Consider the following 24,441-nt stretch of genomic DNA (forward strand, 5'->3'; position numbering starts at 1 on the left):
CATTACTTTTTGTAATTTTGATTCAACAATTTATAGGAATAAACGCAATATTTAAACTGTTTTTACGTTTTTAATACAATAATCCATATTTTAAATTTTATATTTTAAAACATAATGCTTTTCAAAAATGTTAGTACCTATACAGAATAAATGTGTATAAATAAATACATCATATATTTAACGAATAGTGTCTTATTTAAAAACATTTTAATTTTAAACAAGAGTATTTAATTAAATTTCTATAGGTATAAGTATAGTTTAATTTAGAGTATCTTTCAAATATATAGTGCATTACTCAGTATTCTCCAAATATTTCTAGTATTTTAAACAAATTTAAAGTAAAAATACATTTTTTAAATGTTTATTTATACGATAATAATGATAATATATCTAATATTCTGTTATTATATAGTAACTTGGGATACAAAGAGTATTAGTAAGCTATATACATAATAAGTACATTATGCAATCGCTTGACATCCGACAGTAATCGATAAATCCTACCATTAAAGTAATTTACACAGTTAGTGAGTAATTTTAACTTAATATAATTTAAACAATTAAATAAATATCTCGATAAATACGATATAATACAAAATAAATTATTAAACACATTTTTCACATGACATTTTAACATGGATACTTAAACTTCATACGACTAAAATACTTTGTCCGAATATCTCATTATTATTTATTGAAATGTTGTTTAAACAAACTATAAAGAATTGGGCTATTTCCAAAATTTTAATTTTTTTTGTTCACTTATGTAGTACAGTATATTTATAACACTATTTAGTTTTTTTTTTATATATATAGTTTATTATTATGGGTTTATATATTTCTATATAAATATGTGACATATGTTATGTGTATATAGTCTACGTGCGTATTTGTAAGATGGTATCCATTAAAAAAATTAAATGTTATAAATGTTATAATATTATTTTCTAGATCTATGATTAGACACGTACTATATATATACTAAATCCTTTATACGCTGTGTCTATAAACTTTCGAACTAATAACGTAGAGAATAAACTAAAATTCACATGAAAAAAATAATAAACGTTTTTATTTATTTACACCTCCCATCTTTTGGACATGAACACGCGATTTATTTTTTTATTTTCAGCGTGATCCACAGTCATATAATGCAATTTTTACATAACAAACGTTGTAAAAAATCGTTCTAATGGATTTAATTGGTCAGATGTTAATAGCATATGCTCCCGGTTACGATAATCAGCGATGTCCCAGCCGTACACATAATATACACAAACTCACACTGGCAACGTATTATACATGTAATAATTTTTTACTTTTTTACGATCATCTCAAGTCACTAGTGGACCGGTTGATTTGCATTTTATGGTTGCCGACCATTCTGTGTGGTGGCCCCAAGCTCATGTCACAATAGGTAATGCTTAGTCTCAGTGCACTCACGATCCCCATATTGCAATTTGTCCTTCTACACAAACTAATAATTTAAAACCCATACTATTATAATTTTACATCAAACTTTACAGTTGAATTCATATATTATTATACTCACGTATTCATTCCATATATAATAATAAGAATATATTTATATTGCAATAATAATCTTCACTATAGAAAATAATATACACACTGACCAACTAGCTCGTTTAGCATATAAATCCATTAAAACCAAATTACATTTATACGAGATGATTGAATGTGTTTCCATGACATGATGTTTACGTACACGTAAATCAATCATTGCCTAATGTCTATTTTCGGGAAGATGTGTAGTGCCGCGACCGCCAATCGCGATACGAACCAACATAACAGCCGGAATATAAGGAGTACATTAGAGAATGATATTACCTATACACATTTATACACAGGGCACATATTGCCATATTGGTACTATATTATACATTTGCACATATCACCGTTGTATTATATATTGTCCCCGCGGTGTTAAAGTCACATACAATATAATGATGATATTAATAATTATAATAATGGTCGTTTCGTCGGATCTATACAGAAATGTACCTATAGACATAATATATAATACAATATATGTATAAGCCGCAGAGACGGCGGTGACAAAGCTTCCGATGTGCGAGACCAATCGCGCGGAATAGTCGTAATTAAACATCTGTCGGATGTAAACAATGACGGGCCCACGAACACGTAATGGGCTCTTTTTAATCCTATTGTCGAACGGTCTGATAGGTATGTCCTCCCACCATTTTTCATTTTAGGTCCATGACCGAGAAAAATGTTAAAATCACTTCTCGGAAATAATATGTATTATATTATAGTATACTTTATACATCGTACGGGCATGGTATACACAACTATTACATAAATACGTATAATGTTTAAAGTATAAACACGATGTTAATTCACAATAAAACGTCGTAATAAAATGCGGACATATCCTTTAACGCAATTATATTTCGTTAGACTGCACACGCATTCACAAGAGACAGTATCGGTCATTATTAGTTATTTACGGTCGTCAAATTTAAATAAATTAAATTAACATAGGTATAACACTGACTAAGATATTTTGTAATTCAATCATTTGTATGCAAAAGACGTTCGGTTGGTATTATTCGTGAAAGAATAGTATGTGAATAAGTATACGTAAAAAGTATTTAAAAATAAATAAAACTGATGGATACATTATATACTTATTAAGATTTTCGAATATAAATTAGATAATAATATACGTACGATGTTTTAGCAATATTTTTAAACATTTTAAAATTGAAACGAACACTTAAAAAATTACTACGTTTCACACGAAATTTAAATTATTCAATTTTCAATAATAAAGTTTTATTTATTAGTTGTGTACAATTTTATACATTATACCTATATACAAAATTTTAAGATTCCGATCATATTATAATTTTATTACTAATATGCCTATTATAAATAATTGAACATTAAATGAGGTACTACGCATAGTTTAAAAAAAAATAGCATACAAAAGATGTCCGATACACTTACTCGCTAATAAATGTCCAGACCTAACCGTTGACTTAGAAATTTCAAATTGTTGTGATATCTATATGTCTCTAATAATGTTGTAAGATAAGAAAATAATTTAAAAAAATTGAATTTGAAATATGGACTCATTCAAGGACAAACTGAAATTAAATGTTTTAATATTTGTATAGAGTTGCCTTTGGTAAATAGTTATAGCAAATTTATATGGTTTTAGACCTGTATTAAAGTTTAGATTTATTTAAGTTATCGAACAATCTTCATACAATTTCTGTCAGTAAATTTAGCAAGATCTATAATGCCATAGGTTACTTTTTATTTTTCAATTCTTAAGTATTAAATTTATTTGACACAAACTCAAATATTATCATTTTTTATTCATATATAGTTGTCATTGCGTTTACAGAAAATAAAGTAGTTATATGATTAAATATAATTTTAGACCTATATTTAAAATATTATCAAAATATAATAATAACATAATTGTGTTAAAAATTAAAGTTTATCAACGTTTAAGAAGTGGTAAATCCATTGCAAAGCTTTGTATCAAAATGATTAATAAAATAACAGAATAATACACTTAACTTGTGAATTTTACATTGATGTATAGTAGTAGAATTTAAAAAAATACGAAATACAGAAATATAATAATAAACGTTAAATTGAACATAGATCGACACAACACAACCTTAAAGTAGCTTTAACACTAGCGATCGGTGATTACCATAATTATTATTGTTAAATTTGAACATTATACATGATGAATTACTCATGAAAATTAAATAATACGTATTTTTGACGTTTGATTTGTTTGAGAGAATTCCTATAATACAAAATTATGCGTGGAACGTAATTGGCTGTCTAATTATTGAACTCATCCTCACCGTTTAGCTACAATGTCCCCCCCTCCAATGAACATATTATTTTATCAAAATACCCACGAGAAAATCAATTAGTTGATACAATTACGTTGACTTGAATTATTATATTTGACATCAGGTTAAGTTATTAACATCAGATAAAAAGAACCGATAGGTACGTAATCCTCGATTCAGACACTCATCCGGACTACTCACAAGTTACGAGAAACCACATATTATATAAATACTGCGTATAGACGTATAGTGTATACAAGTGTTTTTAAACGAGCGGTACATTGCAAACAATATAACGATATTGAGAACAAACCCGGACGAATACACGTCATTACTATTGGGACACCGCAAACATCAGAGAAAAAGCACATTTACTGGTCGGCATCCGTGTTTTTTCTTTTTTCTTCTTCTTTATTTCGTAACAATGAGATGAAAGATTACCGACAGGACGCAATATTATGGAGGTATATTATACCTACGTCTCTTATTTGGGGCTGCACCAGTGGTTATATTTGATTAACAGTCTAAAAGTGGCCCTCACAATGTTCTCGGAAAAAAATTTCTTCAAAAACCGTATTATACATCATTATAAGTGCTATAAATCTATAATATATAATATATATTTTTTTTCAACGTGTATTATTTTTATGCGCAGTAAATTGTTCATTCTTATACTTGATTCGGAAGATAGAGAATAACCGCAATTACATAGACTACTTAATTGTTTAGAAGTTTGTAATACACTTCTTATCTTTTTACCAAATAACTTTTAAATTCTTTCTGCGGAATATACTTTTTCTATTTATGTATACCTATTTTTCTAAATTAGTCACTAAATTTCTTTCTAAACACATTTACACATCTTGTTGTCAACCAAAAGTTCTAATAAATAATAATAGTAATAAAAAACTAAATACGAAATGTTCAAAGACCGATCCATAGATGTACGTATAGTACATACCTACTAGATATATATATCGTCTTTTTTCGTGCCAAGACTCATGCGTGTCATCGCTATGTGGCGTTTGCGACTTACCGTAATAATATCCGTATATCATGGTATTATGTAAACATGATATTATATAGGTGTATAATGTTACGCACTTATGTAGCACTATATCACAATACGTTAAGGCCGCCTCTCGATAAATGTGAGACACAAGTGGACGTTTATTATAATATACAATATATACATTATATATTAATATATTATGTATATGTATATATAGATACGACTGTGACGAGTGGAAATGAAATCAGATCTTCAAGTAGGTATATACGTCCAGCATATAAATTTATATATGTGTGTGAGTGTGTATGTGTGTGTGTATGTGTGTGTGTACAATAAAGGTGTACTAATAAAAATAAAAATGTAAATAAAAATACCTCCAAACGTCTGAACAATTATAAGAGGATTATTAAAACATATATAACGCACGCGGGGAACCTGCACCACTGTCCATATATATATATATACTTTCACTAACATTGCCACCGCCACCTGTTGATGTCTTCATGACAACAATATCATATTATCAAACGAAAAATTAATAACGAAATAATACGATGACCGCTGTTGCCTACAGACTACGGGCACGAGGCAATATAAAAATATACACTAATAAATAAATAATAATAATAATAATGATACTATAAAATACAGGTATATAATATGTATTATTCATTTATACGTAATATAGTTATATAGTCCCATTGTACGGAGTGTTTAAAATATTTATATTTATTAACTATATACGGAAGGCTCACACGCGCACAGATATTACATGTGCGTATAAAACATAGATGCCACGGTTACGGTACACGCCCATTCGTTTTGATTCGACGTCGGAGTTTCGCCGTGCATGTAACATAATATTTATATGTACGTTAGGTATATACGTATATTGTATACCTATACATACTTACATGCATATGCGTTAATAAGCAAAATCACGGCTCTATCCATGAGGTAGGAGACAACGGCGACCGAACAACCGGTGCAGCGAAGAACATCGTCACGATTATTGCAACGATTGTGAGAGAAACAGAAAGGTTTTGATAAAGAGAATATGTGAGAAGGATAGATAGAAAAACAGATAAAACAAAACACCAATACCGCAAAAAAAAACTACTAGCTCCACCACCCGCACAATGATTCACTCCATACACGTCATCGTCCAACAAAGATCAAATTAAATCATTATGTTACCGTCCGAAAATTTTAAAGACCCGTTTCAAACGCACGCCGCAAAACACATCAATATAATATCGTATCATAATAAAGGTACCTACTAATAAATAATAATTAATAAGCTATAGAAGTTTATACATTTTTCATAATATGTATATTGCACATAAATAACTTACCATAGTTTATATAACATAATAATAAGCGCATTAACTACTCGCGGTGTTCTTTGCAGCAGTATACACATATATTATATATTTATATATGTGATATAGGTAAGTATACTTTACTTATAATTTAAAGGTATGTGTTTGGTGTGGATGCTCGGCTGTATTGTGCGAATTGTTTAAACGATTTATCCGATTAATTATATATCCCATCGATTATTTCGCACACGAATTCGTATTACTAGTTTACTAACTATGTACATAACTATTAATTATACAAATATTACAATACGAATGTTGCTAATTTGAGTATGTAATACGTTCGAAGTGCGTATACGATTATTACATTCTACGGTTTGTTGTCGGTAGTATAATCGGTAAAATTATACATAAAATACTAGTACTAGAGTAATGCCGTAATATTGATGTTATGTGAAGTTTCAGTACCCTTTATTTTATAATGTTTCAGTAGTAATGGATTATATATGTTAAATAATTGATAAATGTCAATACGCGGGATCGTGCTAACTTTTAATTTGGGCCCCTTTCCTTCATAAATATTTTAATATTATGTGAATACAATCAATTCATATTTTTAAATAATTGCACATAAAGATCTATGAAACTGTCTATTCTTGCAAGAACACGTGAATAATATAAATTACTTAATGTACTACTCGTATGTATCCTACCTTAACGTGTCGTCCGACGTTTATGGGCAATACTCGGTAACAACGCACATTGGAGCTGAAAAGACTCGTTTCGAACTTTCGCTATTGGACAACTCACAACACTACATATATAATACGCACTCGCGAACATAACAACATAAAAATGGAATTTTATAGATTAAGATTCACTACGGCACTATACTTTTGTACCTGCGGAATGCAAAAACGGTATAATAAATCAAATCAATGCGAAGAAAATTGACGATTAGCCGCTAGCCACGAAAACCAAATCTAAGAATATGACAAGAGTTTACGCGCCAATGCTAACCATGGTTATCAATAAACCGCTCATGTTTAGAATCTCTTAGGATTTTGCTGATTAACGTTTCTGCGACAACTTTCGAGCATGTCGACCAAAGTGAGGTTCTATAAACTTACGGTCGTCCGTACACGCCTGAAACCTCGGTAACATCAACCTAGGTATTAGCCGCCGTTCATATTTTGCATTATATTCGCGGCGAACGGATAATCAAGATATTGTCCACTGGTCGACTTCCTAAAGACTACGAACTATGCGGTTTAGTATTTAGTTACCATTTGTTTTCTTCACACTCGTTTCTTCACCACCACCGTTTAATTCACAATGATTTTCAATCGAACTATGCCGTCCGCATATCCACATAAGTAAAATCATATTCATAGCATTGTGCAATCTAACGAAATTGTGGCGAACCGAGTCAATAACGTGCCGTTTATATCACCTCTAGCCCGATGAAACGTGCTACGCTTGTTTCGTGAAAATTTTAGGTACGCAGCTGCTCGTAAAGGTAGAATTTACTTCGTTTTCAGTTACCTAATTTATTCAGACTTTATACACCACTACAGCGCTTATTTACAATATGTGTTGATATATGTGTATATTATGTTGTTAAGGCTTATAAAATCTAAGTAAATCCTCGATAAATAATTACGCGATATATTATACTAAATATTGTAAATTTTTGCATCATTCTCACTTCGCATTATTCATGTACATAGTTTGATAGTAATGTATAATATAGATCGCGTATATACTAGGTATAGTGTTTTAAGTACCTATAAATTATCATGAATGACAGGCGACAGCGCAGATAAACTCGGGAGGTTTTTAATTTTTCAATATAATTTTTTCCAACTGGTCCTATGTGCTTTGCTTATGTATTAGTATGCTGATATAATGATACTATAGAGACAAAAAATATTGATAATACTGATATACAACGGTGTTTTTTATTTTATCATTATTTTTTGTCTCAAGTATACTACATTGTCTACATTACTACTCTCGTACAATTCTACGCGATGCACCTATAAATTTGAAAATCTTTATTATATACGTTTACTAAATATTAAATCATTTTATATACCTACATTCATTTAAAATCTACATATACGGTTTTCAGTGGATTATTATTATATGGTAATACGGTTTCTTTCGAACGTTCTTGGTTGACTTACCTATGTGATTTAAACGTAATACTAATTGATGACTTTCCGTGGGAATATGATAAAGAAGTAATATACATACATACTATATAGGAATAGATACTTAAAATACTCGTGACGGCTGCAGCAGTGATGAACGAAAACAATGAGAATCACCTAGGCAACAATCTAAATCCCTGCTTTTCTCTTTTAATTCAAAACAATAGGTTTGTGGTCAATATTCCACTTGGCGGTGACACGTTCACGAGGTCAAAAGAGCGGTCTTGAGAATAAGTTTCACGCACGTAAACCGTAGTATATAGTTGAGATACCTTACACAGAGCGGAACCGATTTTTTTCGAAAAAATAGTTATTATTACTTTTTTCCTTATTTTTTTTTTTTTTTTTTTTGTCGGCGCATACTTTGGCTACCGAAGATTCGAATTCCTTTCGTCAAAGACCTCGGACGAAGGAAAAAAATATATATCATTCCATTCCATTCTCTTTTGTATACGGTAATTCGTGTAGAAGGATCTCTCACACGAGACGAAGAAGAGAAAAAACCAGTATTATTATTATTATATGATTACAACGTGTTGAGATCTGTAATTCGGTGTCCAATAATTTTCGGGGCTGGCCGCAGAGTGATACACACTCATACAACTCCTCCCAGCATCTGTGATTAAAATTTAATTGATTTTTTTCTTCCCTATTTTTTTTTACCATTAAATTATTTTTGTTTCCATGTCGTCGCCTATTTCATAAAATTTCGAAACGCTTCGTCCGGTTTATTGGACAATAAATTACACATACTATTTTTCAATAAGGGGCGTACCGTTCGTCTATCACTTTGTCGGACTGCTACGTAGTATATATAAACCTAATAATAATAATAATAATAAAATGCGACATCCGCTAGACCAGGAAATTTGAATAAGCAATTTCTTCAATGTTTTTGATGATTTAAGCTTAGTTTCATGTTCATTAAAATGTTACTTTTTTAAATAATTAAAATTCATACAAACATTATATAAACACAAAATATGTATAGGTAATATTAAACATCAAGTATTGTGTTGGTACGTCAAAAGAAAAGAATTTACAAAGCTATATAAATATTTATTAGAAACAAAAACTAGACAATTATGTAAGCTAATAAGAAGGAAAAATACACATTATTTATCATTTACAGATACTGTGCAATATATTTTTATACATAACTACACATTTGTTTTTAGGGGAAGAACTAAATTCATAAGTCCACCTAAGTAGTAATATGTTTTTATGTCTTGAATTTGGGTACCTATTTCAGTTTTTTTAATGATTTTCAATATCAAAAAATCCAAATCAGTTAATTTTGATTTTGATTTTTTTACTCGCAATAAAATAATTCCTCCATGAAATTTAACCATACTAGGTATTGTATTTATTAGTATAATAATAAAACATGTATATTATACTAGAAAGCTAGTGCGATGGTAGTCATAAACCAGATATAAATTCGCCGTAATTTGATGAAATAAAGAAGAGATATCTTAGTATCGGTGTACTGTGTAATAAAATCAGATAAATTCGTTAATTTAATAGCATCAAAATTACTGAAAACTCACGAAAAGATTATTTTTGTTAACTGTATTACTAAACAACAACTCCAAAAACTAATATTCACAAAAAATATGCTGTTTTAACATTTTGACTTTCAAAATTAAAAAATATTTTCGATTACAATAATTGTACATCTGCCGACTTTGGAATTATTACATAATGGTACACCCTTGTTCTTTACCTAAAACACGCACGACCAGAACGAATACGCTTACTGATATTAGTGATATTTGTGGGAATTGTTGGGATACTTTATTTTTACTGTGTAAAATTTGTTTTATCGCCCTGCGACCTATCCCTGTGCAGCACAATGACCCTCTGAAAGTCTGGAACGAGTTTTTTATTATTATTTTTATCCCCGTATAATTTATTGCGTCATTCTAAAGACTGAAAATTATCAAATACGCATTATATATTGTAACATGGGAGTTGAAATATATTCATAAGCCTGTGACACCGTTACAGAAGAGAGTTTAGCTTTTTGGTTAAAAAAAAGTTCTCATGTTTCGGACAAGCAAGGTGTAATGCCTGTACATCTATAAATAGATCGTCTGAGCATATTTAATTCATATTCAATAATATAATGTATCATTACGATCCACCATGAATCATGATATATAACCTATGATCGCAATTAATACATTACATCAGTATATTATGTAGGTATGTATTGTGAAATAAAAATCCGCTTATGTATTACACTTGGAGTGCGTCGTTTTTAAACGGTTCGCTTCGTTCATCTAAATTCTAAACGGTCTGAGCCCCGTATTGTATAGATATTATAATGTATAACCAAGTAGACCTATATAGAATAACGCATTAACGGGATTATAATAATATATTATATATGATTATGTATGTAGTCACTATAGTTGTGTATTCTGTTATAGGGCGTACGCATCAAGTTCGGAGCCCACGAAATTTTATTTTTCACCGCTTCCGTATATATATGGGCAAGTAATATTTCTCATACTCGATCATAAAACATTTCTGTACACGTAAAACATGAATTCCTCTTATACAAAAATAAAAAATTAACGCTGGACGCGGTGGCCGCCGACACGACGTATAATATACATGTACACTATATATACATAATAATATATACTCGCGTGGTGTTGCTGCAGCACGTCGTTTTGTCGGCGGCGGCAGAGAACTGTCGAACACGCGTCATTATGCCGGTCCGACACGATCATATTATTATTATTATTATAAACCACGGCGCGAAATGACGATGGTGTAGTCGGGGTGGGGGAGGGGGCGTCGGTATACGCGGTCTCACAAACGACGGACCACAAAGTATATAAATCAGCCGAAGTGCCCATATAAAAATTTATTATAATCTTATGCGATGTGCCTACTTATATGTAGGTATACATGTGCGTATATATACCGAGGAGTCGCATACCCGCCACCACAGACTCAGAGTCTGTGCCGCTGCCGATCTATCGGAACGCGAGAATGAGTAAAAACATCGAACCCGAACGTATATTATACAGTGTGCATAATAATGTAATGACGTTCAATGGGTGAACACGTTCCTATTCGTGATGTTAAACATTTTATATATTTTACTTGTTATCAATATTGTTTTTAATAATTATTGTTCTCCACTCATTCTGCTGGAAATATTTCTTCTATATTATATTTACGCCACGGTGTCGATAGTACTGCGACCGTTATGACGCAGGCATGTTATAGCCCAAGATTTAATGTCATGATAATATTATAAAAGCCACGAGAAATAAGAAGAAAAAGCTAGTAGGTATTTAATTATAATACATTATATGCGTACGAAAAAATATGTTAAATCACCGAGTCAGCGGTGTGCGCTTTGAACCTAGTCTTTTTTCTCTTCTGTTGAATGAACACAATAGATATAGCGAAATAAAATAAATATTTAAATTAAAAATCGATAATTTACGGTCGCGTAACGTAATTGATAATATTATAGTACATAAATATATAACGTAGTAATCGTAATGCTGAGGATATAATATATCATATAGAAACATCCGCTGTCGACTTTTACATACATGATACACAATATACATACAAAATATGAAATACAATAATAATATAAATAAATTTATTATCATAACTTAATATTATTATACGCGACATCTCATTGTTGCGGTTAAATGATATTATGACGTGTGTATTTACTGTCATCCGTTAGTATACAGATACAGACATTACACTCGGGTGTATGATGAAAAAGAAAACGGAAAAAAAATAAAAATGGGCTTTGTAATCTGATCGACTTTTAAAAACGGGTGTCCAAAACGTTACTAATGAGATCCGACTGCGTTGTACCGCTTATGCTTATACGTACGTTTAATAATAATAATGATAATAATATATAAGGTACGCACTATACGCATGGTTGAAGTCGATTAGTGAGGTAGTGGCTCGTTTCGTATTCTTTATAATATATAATATACGACACACGGGTTTTCGGCATAATTATTATTCAGCCGTGAAATGGGTTGGAAAAAGAAAAAAAAATATCGTCCGTTCGGATGGCGTGCGTCGCTGTCGGGTCGACGTTTCACAAAAAGTTGACGCAGTAGATTTGATATTGTTATATTCTTTAAAACTTCGGATTTCACCGCCGCGCACTACGTTGGAACTTGAGAGACGCGTCGTAATCGACGTAATTATATTGTTACGAGTGCGTTCTGCACACGCTACGATTGGGTTTACGGTAATTATAATAAATTTCGTCCATATTATACGTACACACTAATAAACGATTATTTTCTTTGTAAAGTTCATAACAACGTATTGTCGTATTAATATTATATATTATAGGTACTTGATATTATGAAATTTAAAAAATAATCAGATTATTTAAACGTGTTGTATTGTATGCTTTACATATTATCATTTATCATTAGCACAACGCATGAAATATACTATCGATAATTTAATTGAATTTGAATAAATATTTTATTTTTTTTAATCCTAATGGTAGTTTAGTATCACATTTTATTAGGTATCTAAATAATCAAGTCCGCAATAGTCTAAAGGAATATCGTAATCGATCAACTATACCTACCTAAACTTGAACAGTACTTAGACTCAAACATATATTTATATATTAATTTAAATATAGATAGTATAACTAATAAAAACATACTTTAGATCTTCTCAACATAAATCAGATTATTTAAATACAATATTAATCAAAATCAATTGAAAGTTTTTGTTTTTTTTTTTTTTTGTAAGGAATTAATTTTCAAACTTAATTACATAATATTATATTCTTATTCTGTAATCAAATATTCCATGTTTAAGACAATTTTAACAAAGTTATTAAATAATTCTACAACTTGATATGAATATCTTTGAATACTTGCTTATATGTATAACATTATATTACAGTTTCATTCAAATGACTTTCCTAAATCTAGTTTATAGTCCTATAGATATATATTAATAACTTAATATCAATCAGCATATATTTTTTTAATTATTTTTTTTTTTTTTAAAGTTTTTATAACTATAAATTGTATATTTTTTTCCCATAATTATTTAATAAATAACAACATTATAATATAATAAAATCACTAAAAATTAGTGTCATATGTTTAAAACATTATTATTAATAATTGTCGAAATATAATTTTAAATGTTGAGTACTTAATAAAAAAAAAAATAATATACAAATTTAAATAAATATCTAAGCTTATAAAATTTAAATTATTTAAATTACATATAAATAAAATATAGATACTAATTGATCAAAAATATTCTAAAATTTCCAATTGCCCTTGAATATATACATTTCTATAATCTATATATAAAAACTATCACTTCTTATTTACTTTTTAGTAAAAAAATAAATATTTTCTCAGTGTTCATTAGATTTTCATTTGCTTTCTTTCCCACAACAAATGATATTCACACCTTTATTTGTTTAACCTTAAAAATTAACGTTTTTCAACCATGTTAAGTATATAATACATTAAATAGGTACTGTATTCTAGGTAAGTACTGCACCTATATTATAAACTGGAACCTTTTAAATTAAGTGATGCAATTGACACCTTTTGGTTATTTAGTTATTACTAGTATTCCTGGAGTTGCCTGTGTAAATATATAATGTAGGTACTTATATCTATACACTATAAAAATGATTTACATTTAAATTACCGCTAAATAGAATAAAACAGACATAACATAATAAATATAAGTGATTAACTAACTATTGACTAACTATATGTACTTAATAACTTTTTTTTTTTTTGTTTACCTTATTTAAAACAATTTTAACACTGATTATAAATTCATAACAAATAAGGTATTAATATTATGCATACAATCATGAAATGAAATAATTTTAGTAGCTAATTAAAGTAAGAAAATAATTCCAAATGTTATCAATTATTCAAGACAATATAAGAAATTACTCAAATATATTATTTTCATAATTAAGTGATTTAGTTAAAGTTATAGAATAATCTAACATACACAGATTCAAGAATAATAATTATAAATGATCTTTCTGATTCATTTATTATTATATGATGTTTTTTATTTATCTAATACATTATATAAATGCATTTATATACCGACCTATATCATTTGAATCGTAATAACAATAATACGTATTTCGAATAGCGTCTATATGTGTGTGGTCTTTTATAAAGCCTACGGGTATATATTTTGAAACATATTTCAAATGCACACACACATACGTGTATGAGTGTATGTGTGTATGTATGAATATACATGTATACAGTACCTACTTATGTATTATTGGCGGTCAATTAAAATACTAATTTAATAGAACTATAGAAATATACTTCATTGTATTCTGAATGCAAATCAAATATGTACCTATACATTCGTGGGCTTAAAAGCTTGCATTCAGAAAAGAGCGGTCGCGCAGGTAAACACAGAAGCTCTGTAGACAGTTGAATAGAGTTAATTGTGTCTGCGGCCTTAATGCCGTTTTTTTTCATACTTAATAATATACGGATCGGGTTTCTAAATGATCGTTTTGCAACGATAGAAATCCGGTTCAAATGATTGCTGAGAACGAATAAAAAGGCAGAAAAAATTCCGAAACTGGTGTGGTGCTTGTGGTGAGAGCTGGGCGTACAGCCGAAGAAGAAGATTAGACGTATCGGTTTACGGTAATTCAATAATATAACTTCTTGGCGGAAAAAGGGTTTGTGCCAAAAACTATGAATGGAGTGCATAAAAGAACTTAACAATGTAGATCGGCCGGAGAGATATTATTTTTTTACACTTCCCCCTTCCTTTATGGGAGCCAGCATGACAACAATAAAATATATTATAATATATAAATATATATATATAGTTATGTCAGTATGCGTATGTATTGTTATATGTATACACTATATACAACGTATAATATGTTTAACAAAGTGTACCCTATTTTTTCCCATTGTACATGCCGACTATTATATAGAGGTACTAAGGTACCTTTAAAATATATCTATATGGTTTTCGGTCATATTATATGCTTTTGTGGGTCTAGACGAAATAAAATTAACACACTTATAAAAAAAAATAATAATAGTTATAATTTGCCGTAAATTAGAAGGTATGTTCCCTTCCTTACAATGAGATATTTCTAAATGTGTTTTTACAATATAATATCACCTTCTAAAATATGGCATGGCGGTCCCTGTGACTTTTGTACATATACATACACACATTCCTACTCATAATTACAGGTTTTCTGGCATAATTACACACATGATTTTAATCATTTAATATCCATTTGTGATCCCCTATTAGGTTGATTGATGGCGTTTTGATCCCTTGCTCTAACCACAAAAATCAGAAAACTTAATATGGTACAATGCTATTGAGTTTTAGCCTTAGGTATAGTATGTATTTAAAAGTAATTTCAAAAATAACGTATAAACATTTTATTGAAACAAAATTATTATTCTAATGTTGAAATCATAAATTATAAGATTCTGGGTAATTTTTTTGGAGATTTTTTAATAATAAAGAATATTATAATGCATTAATTGCAGTACAAAATTTAAATCCAAATAAAATTTCGTCATAACTCTAAAAATACTTGATATTAACCCTTGCTGAATCATAAAAAATGTACGATGCAAAATTTAAATAGTTCTTAATTATTTATTTAGTAATTTATACAATTTAATAATTTAGAATTTGGAAAAATGTAAAATTAGATCATTTAAAACTATTAAACTATTATTAGACACATCAAATAAATTATAAAAATAAATTTGAACTCGTGGGTATTTAAAATATATAACCGTAACATAATTTTTTTTTTTTTTTACTTAAATACCTATTATTAATTAAAATAAAATATTAGAATTGTTTTTTTATTGATAAAAATTACAATTTGCATAAATGATTGATTTATTTTTAAAATGTAAAGTACGTATACAATAAAAATTTATTATTTTCTTATGAAAATTTTCAATAAAATACAAACTGAAACAATTAAATATTAAAATATATAATTTTTGTTTTTATTAAATTGTTCAGTTAATAAATATCAATAGGAAAGATTTCTTTTAAATCATTTTAGAATCTAACTTATTGTTAGTTTTATTATAAAACATCTATTACTTAAAATAATTTGTTAATTTTATATTTAAATTCAAAATAAAAGTTTTCTGTCTCGAGTATTTACATTTTTAGATTAAGTCCTAAATAATATGTTTTTATTTACATACTTCATCAAAAGTAATTTATAGTTGTCAGCTAATTTCGATGATCAATAACATTAATCATTAATCATAGAATAAATTTGGTAAAAGTTTAATTATATAATTTTTAGTAAGTCACATTAAGTTCAGTTTTAAGATAAAATATATCATTAGTGATTATAGACATTATTTGAAATGTAATCCAAAATTATAAAATATTTAGATAACAATTGTTGAAATTAGTTACTGCATATAAAATTTCGGGAACACCATTAGGTATATTTAGCTTACTCACATGTTCCAGTGATAAGCAAAGAATGGTATTTCAATCATATGCCAATATCATTGTTTACCTATATTATTACAATATTTTATTGCCTATTTAATTTCTTATTCAATAAAAATTAATTATTAGATAATAGTTATACAAAATATAAGCCTGTCAATTTACATTGGTGTATGTTAAAAATTTAAAAAACTACGCGACATGAAAAATATTTTATTTTATTAAAAGGGAATATATACCCGTAAGGTAGCCGGGCGAGAAAAATATTTAAGATGTTGAAAATAATAATTAAAGTGTTGTTAATTTATCTTAGGATAATATTAATAACCATTGTTTTTTTTTTTTTTTTTTTGTTATATTAATTTTCAGTTTCTACAATAATTTTTATAATACGAAAAATAAAATGATGTCCAGATAAAATAATAATAAATAGTATAAATATTTTAAATTAACTTACGATTTTATACTTGAAGCATGTCCGGCATACGCTCGCGTAACGCCGTTAACAGTTAGTAAGACACAAACAAACACAGCAAAATTAATATTCATGCCTGAATCGTGTCTCGGCCACAATTTTTAATCGAACATATTAACTATCGCACTATGTTGAATCACTATAATATTACACTGTGAGCTTTCCATTCATTCATACTTGAAAAATCACTATACGTTTTATACTGTAACTTAAGTGTTTATAAAATATATATATATATATTTAATTTATAAATTAATGCGTACGTACATATATATATATTAATAATCATGTAAATAAAAATGTTATATTTATGGATACAATTTAGAAAAACGAATAAAACGAACTAAAAAGACACACTACACCGTCGTACTGCATTGCATTCACAATGATCCGTGAAGAGGCGTTACCGTCTGAAAGAACACTGAATTAGAAACCGGCGGTCGGGTCCCTCCCATGTTGTTTTTTTTCACAACCCCTTAACCCCCTCCATACGAGATTTTACTCTCGTTATCAAAAACGGTCGCACTTCAACAAAATATATAATTACGGTTCAGAATACCTCGAAGTAATAAGATTTTTATTATTATACTACCTATAGAAATCCACAAAAATAAAATATAATATTATGTTGTAAATATTATTTACAACATTAACAAACGTAAAGTATTTTTTGTCTCGTTATTTTTTTATTTAACATAATGAAATAATCATACAATTATTTCCTTAGTAATACATAAAACATACAAATTTAACTCATTCTTAAATTTCCTATATTTTAAACATTTTTTTTTTCAATTAAATAACACAATATTTTCATAATGTATGTAGTTTTATTGAGTTAAGCTGTACATAACTTTTACAATTTAAATTTATAATGATATTTACTTTTTAGTATTATTTCTTAGTAGGCCTAACCTCTAGTAATGTATATTTATTTTAATAATATGTAATTCCTATATGTTAAATGTACTATCATTCAATGTGTATTAGTGTATTCAAACATAACACTGATATTTTAATATCTACTTCTTATTAAAAGCAAAATTAAAAACTTAAATTAATACTATATACATATAACATTTTTAATCAGTATTTATTATTATATTTGTAATAATTAGGTAGGTAAAATACAATTGTTTAGAGAAAATAATAATATTTAAAATGCCTTAAATATTAAGTAGACTTGTTTGATCAATGCTGCTCATGTATTTTTCTCTGCTAATATACTCAACCACACTGTTTAATACTTAATAGACCCACCTGTCTAGTAAACCTACATAATATAGTCGGGGATGAAAGAAAAAATTCACAGCAGGGAGGATATCATCGATACGGTCTAATTTGGGAGTTGTACTTATCCACGGACAAGTATAAAGAAGTTATTATACAAATTATGAACGGCCCCCCACACGGTGGTCTATGGATAATGGAGAAAAAAAGATCGAGAGATTTGTATTATATTATGTATAGTAAATGTGAATCGATGAAGGGAACAACGTGTGCCGTCTAAAACGACTGTTCAATGACAATCATTTTTTCCCCTCTATTTTATTATATAGTTTGTAATTTATAAATGGACCATAGACCATCGAAAAATATTTGCGCAGAAGCTAAACAGTTGTTTTTCTATATAATGTTTATAATAACTAATTTAGTTTGAACTACTAGAATTTATAAATTGTTTGAAGTATTAGAAATGAATTTAAATAATAAATAAAATGATTAGTATTATGTACCAATAGGTTATTAAAATAATAAAAACTAATTTAATTTAATATTCACACTTAACAGTTGTAAATTAAAACAAAAATAGCACTAATTATTAGTGGAAGTTATAACACCACGGATATTTACGAATATATATGTAAATTGTATGTATTATGTATAACTTACAATTTTATTAGCTCTAAATTTTACAAAAATATAGCTCTACAAATGTTAACTCAAATTAATCACTAGTACAATTTGATATAATATTTAATATAAAAATACAAGACGTAACGCCTTACAATCACGATTGTATTTTAAATAAACAAAATAACTATAAAAATAAATTGTGTATGTATTTATGTAAGCAATTTGTTAAATCTATAATAATTATTTTTACCTAACCTTTTTGTTATTACCTACATCATATCATTTATTTCAACAGTTTAAGTTATTTTTTTTTATTATTATTCATTAAAAAAAACTATAATAATTGGTACATAAATAATATTACATAAATTTTTTATTTTTTATTCGTTCTAAATAATAATAATTACATATAGTCAAACCAACAATTTAAATTAATAATTTATTGTTGAAAACTGACTCTCAGATCAGAACATTCAGAAAAAGTAAAAATATAAACTGTATAATAATACTTCTTTTATTTTGGAAAACGCTTTTGAAAATGTATAGTTAGGAAATAGGCTCCAAAATGTTTCTTAGAGCCATTTTTTAGATTTTAATACACCATCAAATGCAACTTTATTGTATAACTCTAATTATATTAACTCTTCAATTTTGTTTAAGAAACTTATAAACTATAAAAATATATGGAATTTACAAAATGAAAATGTTAAAAAATTAGATGTGTTTAAATATTTTGATTTGTTTTGTATTTTTATAATTACTTTTTTTTTTTTCAAAGTGTTCAACGATTGTGAAAAACCAAAAAAAAAGTATTTGATAGAATTGCATAAGAAAACAGAATTAGCGTTATTTGGAGTAACCATATGACCTCAAAGTCTAAATTGGGTCTTTCCAGACTATCCAACCATATATTTACGTTTGGCAGAATCACGCAAGTTCAGTCCGCATTAGTATTGCTGATCAAATTTGTTAGAACTTGAAATTTTTCGCCGTTACATAGGTATGTAAGTATATTATTAATAACTGTACATAATTACATTTTTTAAGTATTTAAACTAATTTTAATCGACATATAGATACCACGAACCTATTTACATAATGCAACTGTATATGCGCCATGCGGTAGTAGCATGTTGATATTTTTTTTTTTTAAGTAACCCCTCCGCCAAAAATGTTAGGGTGGGTGGTAAACAATTATATGTGTACTATTTTTTTAAGACTAGAGAGATCAGAAGTATAATTAATACTGTAATATAATAATAATAGCTAAATTAATTTGTTTTTTAAATTTAACGAAAAAAGAAAATATAATACGTTACAATTTAAATTAGTTTAAATATAACTCCTATGACACGTAGAATGTATTAACATGTTCTATTGTTCTATAATGAACTTGGACACTATACGGTATGCCATATGTTAGTATATTATCGTATTTATTTAATTGTTTTAAGTTCAAATTTAATAACGTTAAAATAATATGTTACTAAACTTGATTTTACATATTAATATAATTTTTCCATTACCGTAGATAATTAGAAAATAAATAATAATGACTATTTTACGGAACACTGAGCCTACTGATTTAAAGGCTTGTAATTTTTGGAGCACCATAATTTGGCAACAAAAGGTGTTTTTTACACTGTGACTCCCGTAAAAGGCTTTTTTTTTCTACTTTTTACCTATGTACTTTTATGATCTATTATTTACAACTTTTAAAATTACTAGGTAAATAAATTAATATATTATTATAAATAAATTAAAACCATAATGACTTAAGTAACAATTTTAAAAATTCATTTGAAAGCAAGAATTCGTGTTATTAAATTATTTTTAATATTATTGACGGCTTCATAATTCATGGATTATTAAGTTTGTTATTTATAAATTCAAATTATCATTCAATCTCATTGTAATCCAGAAATATAAGACCAAATAATTTTTAGAACTTTAATTTTGTACTATTGTAAGAAGTCGCCATTTTTTATTTTTCTACGCATATTAACAAATTTTATTTAAATTATTAGATATATTACAATATTATGTTATGAATACAATTTCAAACAGGTACCTATAATTTATGCGTTCATAATTTTAATAGAGGTACAGTAAAGTGGTAGACACACATACTATTTACCAAGATAAAAACGACATCAACAATAATTAATATAAAAAATATTTCTCTTACACAATGAATACATAGAAAATTCAAAATTAATGAATCAAGTTTCTGAATACAAACGTCTGTTTAAAGATGAACATTTTTTACGTAATTTTTTCCAAACGACTCGTAGCTGTTTACAAATTTTTATTTTTATTTAGGAATAAACAGAACACAATTTGTATGAACGTCATTATAATATAACAATATGATATAATGGGTTACTCGCTAAAATAAAATATTCATCCTTCAATGTTTTTAGGCTATCATCATTTATGAATGTACTTGATAAAATTATTTTAAAAGCTTTAGCAAACTTCGCAACATTCCCAAGAAATATTTTACATCTAATTAATTTTGTGTCTTTACGTGTAAAAATCGATGCTTCTTTGGTTAGCTATTTCGTGTTTTATAAGTTTTATAAAGTATTTTTAAAAGACAATCATTAAGATAATTATCCATTTTTTTTTCTTTTATTATAACTAAGTTTGTCGAACAATTTTAGTTCAATGTTTTCATACATATGATGCGTGTCTGTTTCTCGTAAAAAAAAACTTGGTCACTGAATATTAATAATAATTTAGTTTTACATGATTTTTTGATGTATTCCTATCCGATTTTCTCTTATTTAAACATATACGTAAGCATTTAGATAAGAATAATTCAAATTTTTATTTTTTTATTTGTCTATACACTATAGGTACCTTAATAGTTAATACTTTTATAATATTTACGTGATCAATAACAAAATGACATCACACTAAAGAACATTTCACATACTCAGAACTAAATTCACCTAAACATGGAATATTAATCAATACACAATGATTAGATATGATTGTCTTGCAGAAAATAATTTAATTATAACATGATATGTTACGCCGATATAGCGAAAAAGGCAATTTTAATAGGTATTTCCCATCAATCCGATTCCATGCTTTAAATTATAGGCAGATATGCCATGTGATAAGTCATGGGCACCGATTATATAACTCCTAATGTAAACTTCGAGTTTATTGGTAAATGTGAAGCTCCGGTGTTTTAATTTTTCGATTGTGCGGAGATAACCTTCGCACAACGAGAGACCGCAACTCCACCTCACATCCAAATAAAGGAAATCTCCCACCACGCAGTTGCTGTCGTGAGACTTGTGCTAGCCGCTGGGTAATGCGTGGACAACGCCGTGTTTTGGTCATCGCCGGGTTGTGGACACTCGTGGCGCGGAGTATAGAATACGGTTACACGAAGCTGCAATCATTTAAAAAATGTAAATTCGCATGTGAATTTACAGCGCATCCGATTTGTTATTGAATTTAAATAACACATCCATTACAGTAACCTACTGAATGCCGAGGTACACGCAAAACCTATTCCACAGTTTTTTTTTAATATTTTCATTTTTTTTTTAATACGTTCGTTTGCATGGTTCGATTTTTCATAATCACATTGTATAAAACGTAACGTACACAATTTTATGTATTATATTAAAGTATTAAACACTATTAACTAACAATAAAACAAAATTTAAGGATGCACGTTAAATGCAACTAATATCTTACCTAATAATATGTACGGTTTTAAAAATGTCCATTGATGGAAGCGGTGCCATAATATCCTTAAATAACTAAATATTAACTCACAAAACATAAATACGCTATAAATGGAAAATACAAATAAAAATAAACTAATTATTATCTATCTCAATTTAAACAAAACAAAAATATTAAAGCAATTAGGCATTTTTTAGTACATTTTCAATAAAATTCAATACCTACGAAATCCGTCAAAAAAAAAAAAAATAAATAAATAAAAATTTTTAATAAAAAATAGGATATAGTATAATATTCTGCTTTGCTCTCTTTAAAATTTAATGCTCTATAGACAATAGCCTATACTGCCTATACTGCCTATACATTAATCCGGCCCTGCCGATGTTTGAGAGTTGAAACTAATGTATGGTGACTGTACGTCCCGTTTAAAACAAGATTGTCCCTTTTTTAATAATCGTGTCCCGTTGTCTCAACAAATTCCGAACGTATTACATTTTTAAAATATGCTATCGATTTAATCCTGTTATTTCTATATTATTAAAAAATTTTTGTAAAAAAAATATAAAACAATTTTAAAAAGAGCAACCTATAATAATTATTATTTGGGTTGAGATTTTGATGCAAAGGCATCTTTTTTTCTGGTGTTTCAAAACATTATTAGTCGTAAGTATAAAATGTGTTTTGGGTAATACTAATTATTTTAAAGTAATATAATTTTTTTTTTTTTTTGCATGTTTTGACTAAATCAATCTTAAATGCATTTATAGGGCATTTTTTAACGATTTTGTCAGGTTTTAAAGCATTTTTCACAATTTTTTCATAGAATGAACGAAAATTGTTGCGATTAACAAGAGACTTTTGACAAACTGCTAAGGGTACGATAAGTTATCGTCAATAATAAATACTTTATCAGAGCTAGGTTTTTCTGTTTATGATTCAGAAAAAACAGTAGAACATTCAACAAAACAACTATAACCACGTATTATTAAAAAAAAAAATTCACAACTAGTTTCTTTTCAAATTATTTTCCAATTTTTAAGCTACCTATAATGAATAAATTACAATGCATTTTTAAGTTTTTTAAGTCATTTTTGAATTTTTTTAAGAGCATTTTATGAGATTTTTCAGAGCATTTAAATCCCAGTTCTGATTGTTATTTTTTTATTTAAATAAATTGTAATTTAAATGTAATTGGAAAAATAAAAAAATTATCATATTAATAAAAATTTGTTTATCCCGTTTTTTATTTTTATAAAAATGGTCACCCTATACTAAATATATATAAAAAAGAATAATTTTAGTCAGGCCAAATTGTATCTCGATAAATTGTAGGTATGTGTATAAATAAGCATACCCTGCAATACCATTAATGACGACCCTGCAATGACGTCATTTGAAGTAATTCAAAAAGGTAATTAAAAAAAAATATATATTTCCAAAAACTAAAAAACCTTAAAACCTATTACCTACTTTTGAT

The 24,441-nt window shown here is 27.7% G+C and overlaps 1 protein-coding gene across 1 annotated transcript in view; it reads right to left on the bottom strand.

Moving 5' to 3' along the window:
* The window catches only part of LOC112604395 (protein Wnt-5b-like), a 62,531-nt gene extending 44,732 nt beyond the window's left edge, over positions 1–17,799 (bottom strand). Inside the window, exon 1 of the mRNA XM_025353423.1 lies at positions 17,379–17,799. Within this exon, the coding sequence (XP_025209208.1) occupies positions 17,379–17,470 (92 nt within the window). The 5' untranslated portion in view covers positions 17,471–17,799. The remainder of the gene's footprint in view (positions 1–17,378) is intronic.
* Between the last annotated feature and the right edge of the window lie 6,642 nt (positions 17,800–24,441).

Source organism: Melanaphis sacchari, unplaced genomic scaffold, assembly GCF_002803265.2.
Source record: "Melanaphis sacchari strain LSU unplaced genomic scaffold, SCAv2.0 Contig11_pilon_pilon, whole genome shotgun sequence".
NCBI lineage: Eukaryota > Metazoa > Arthropoda > Insecta > Hemiptera > Aphididae > Melanaphis > Melanaphis sacchari.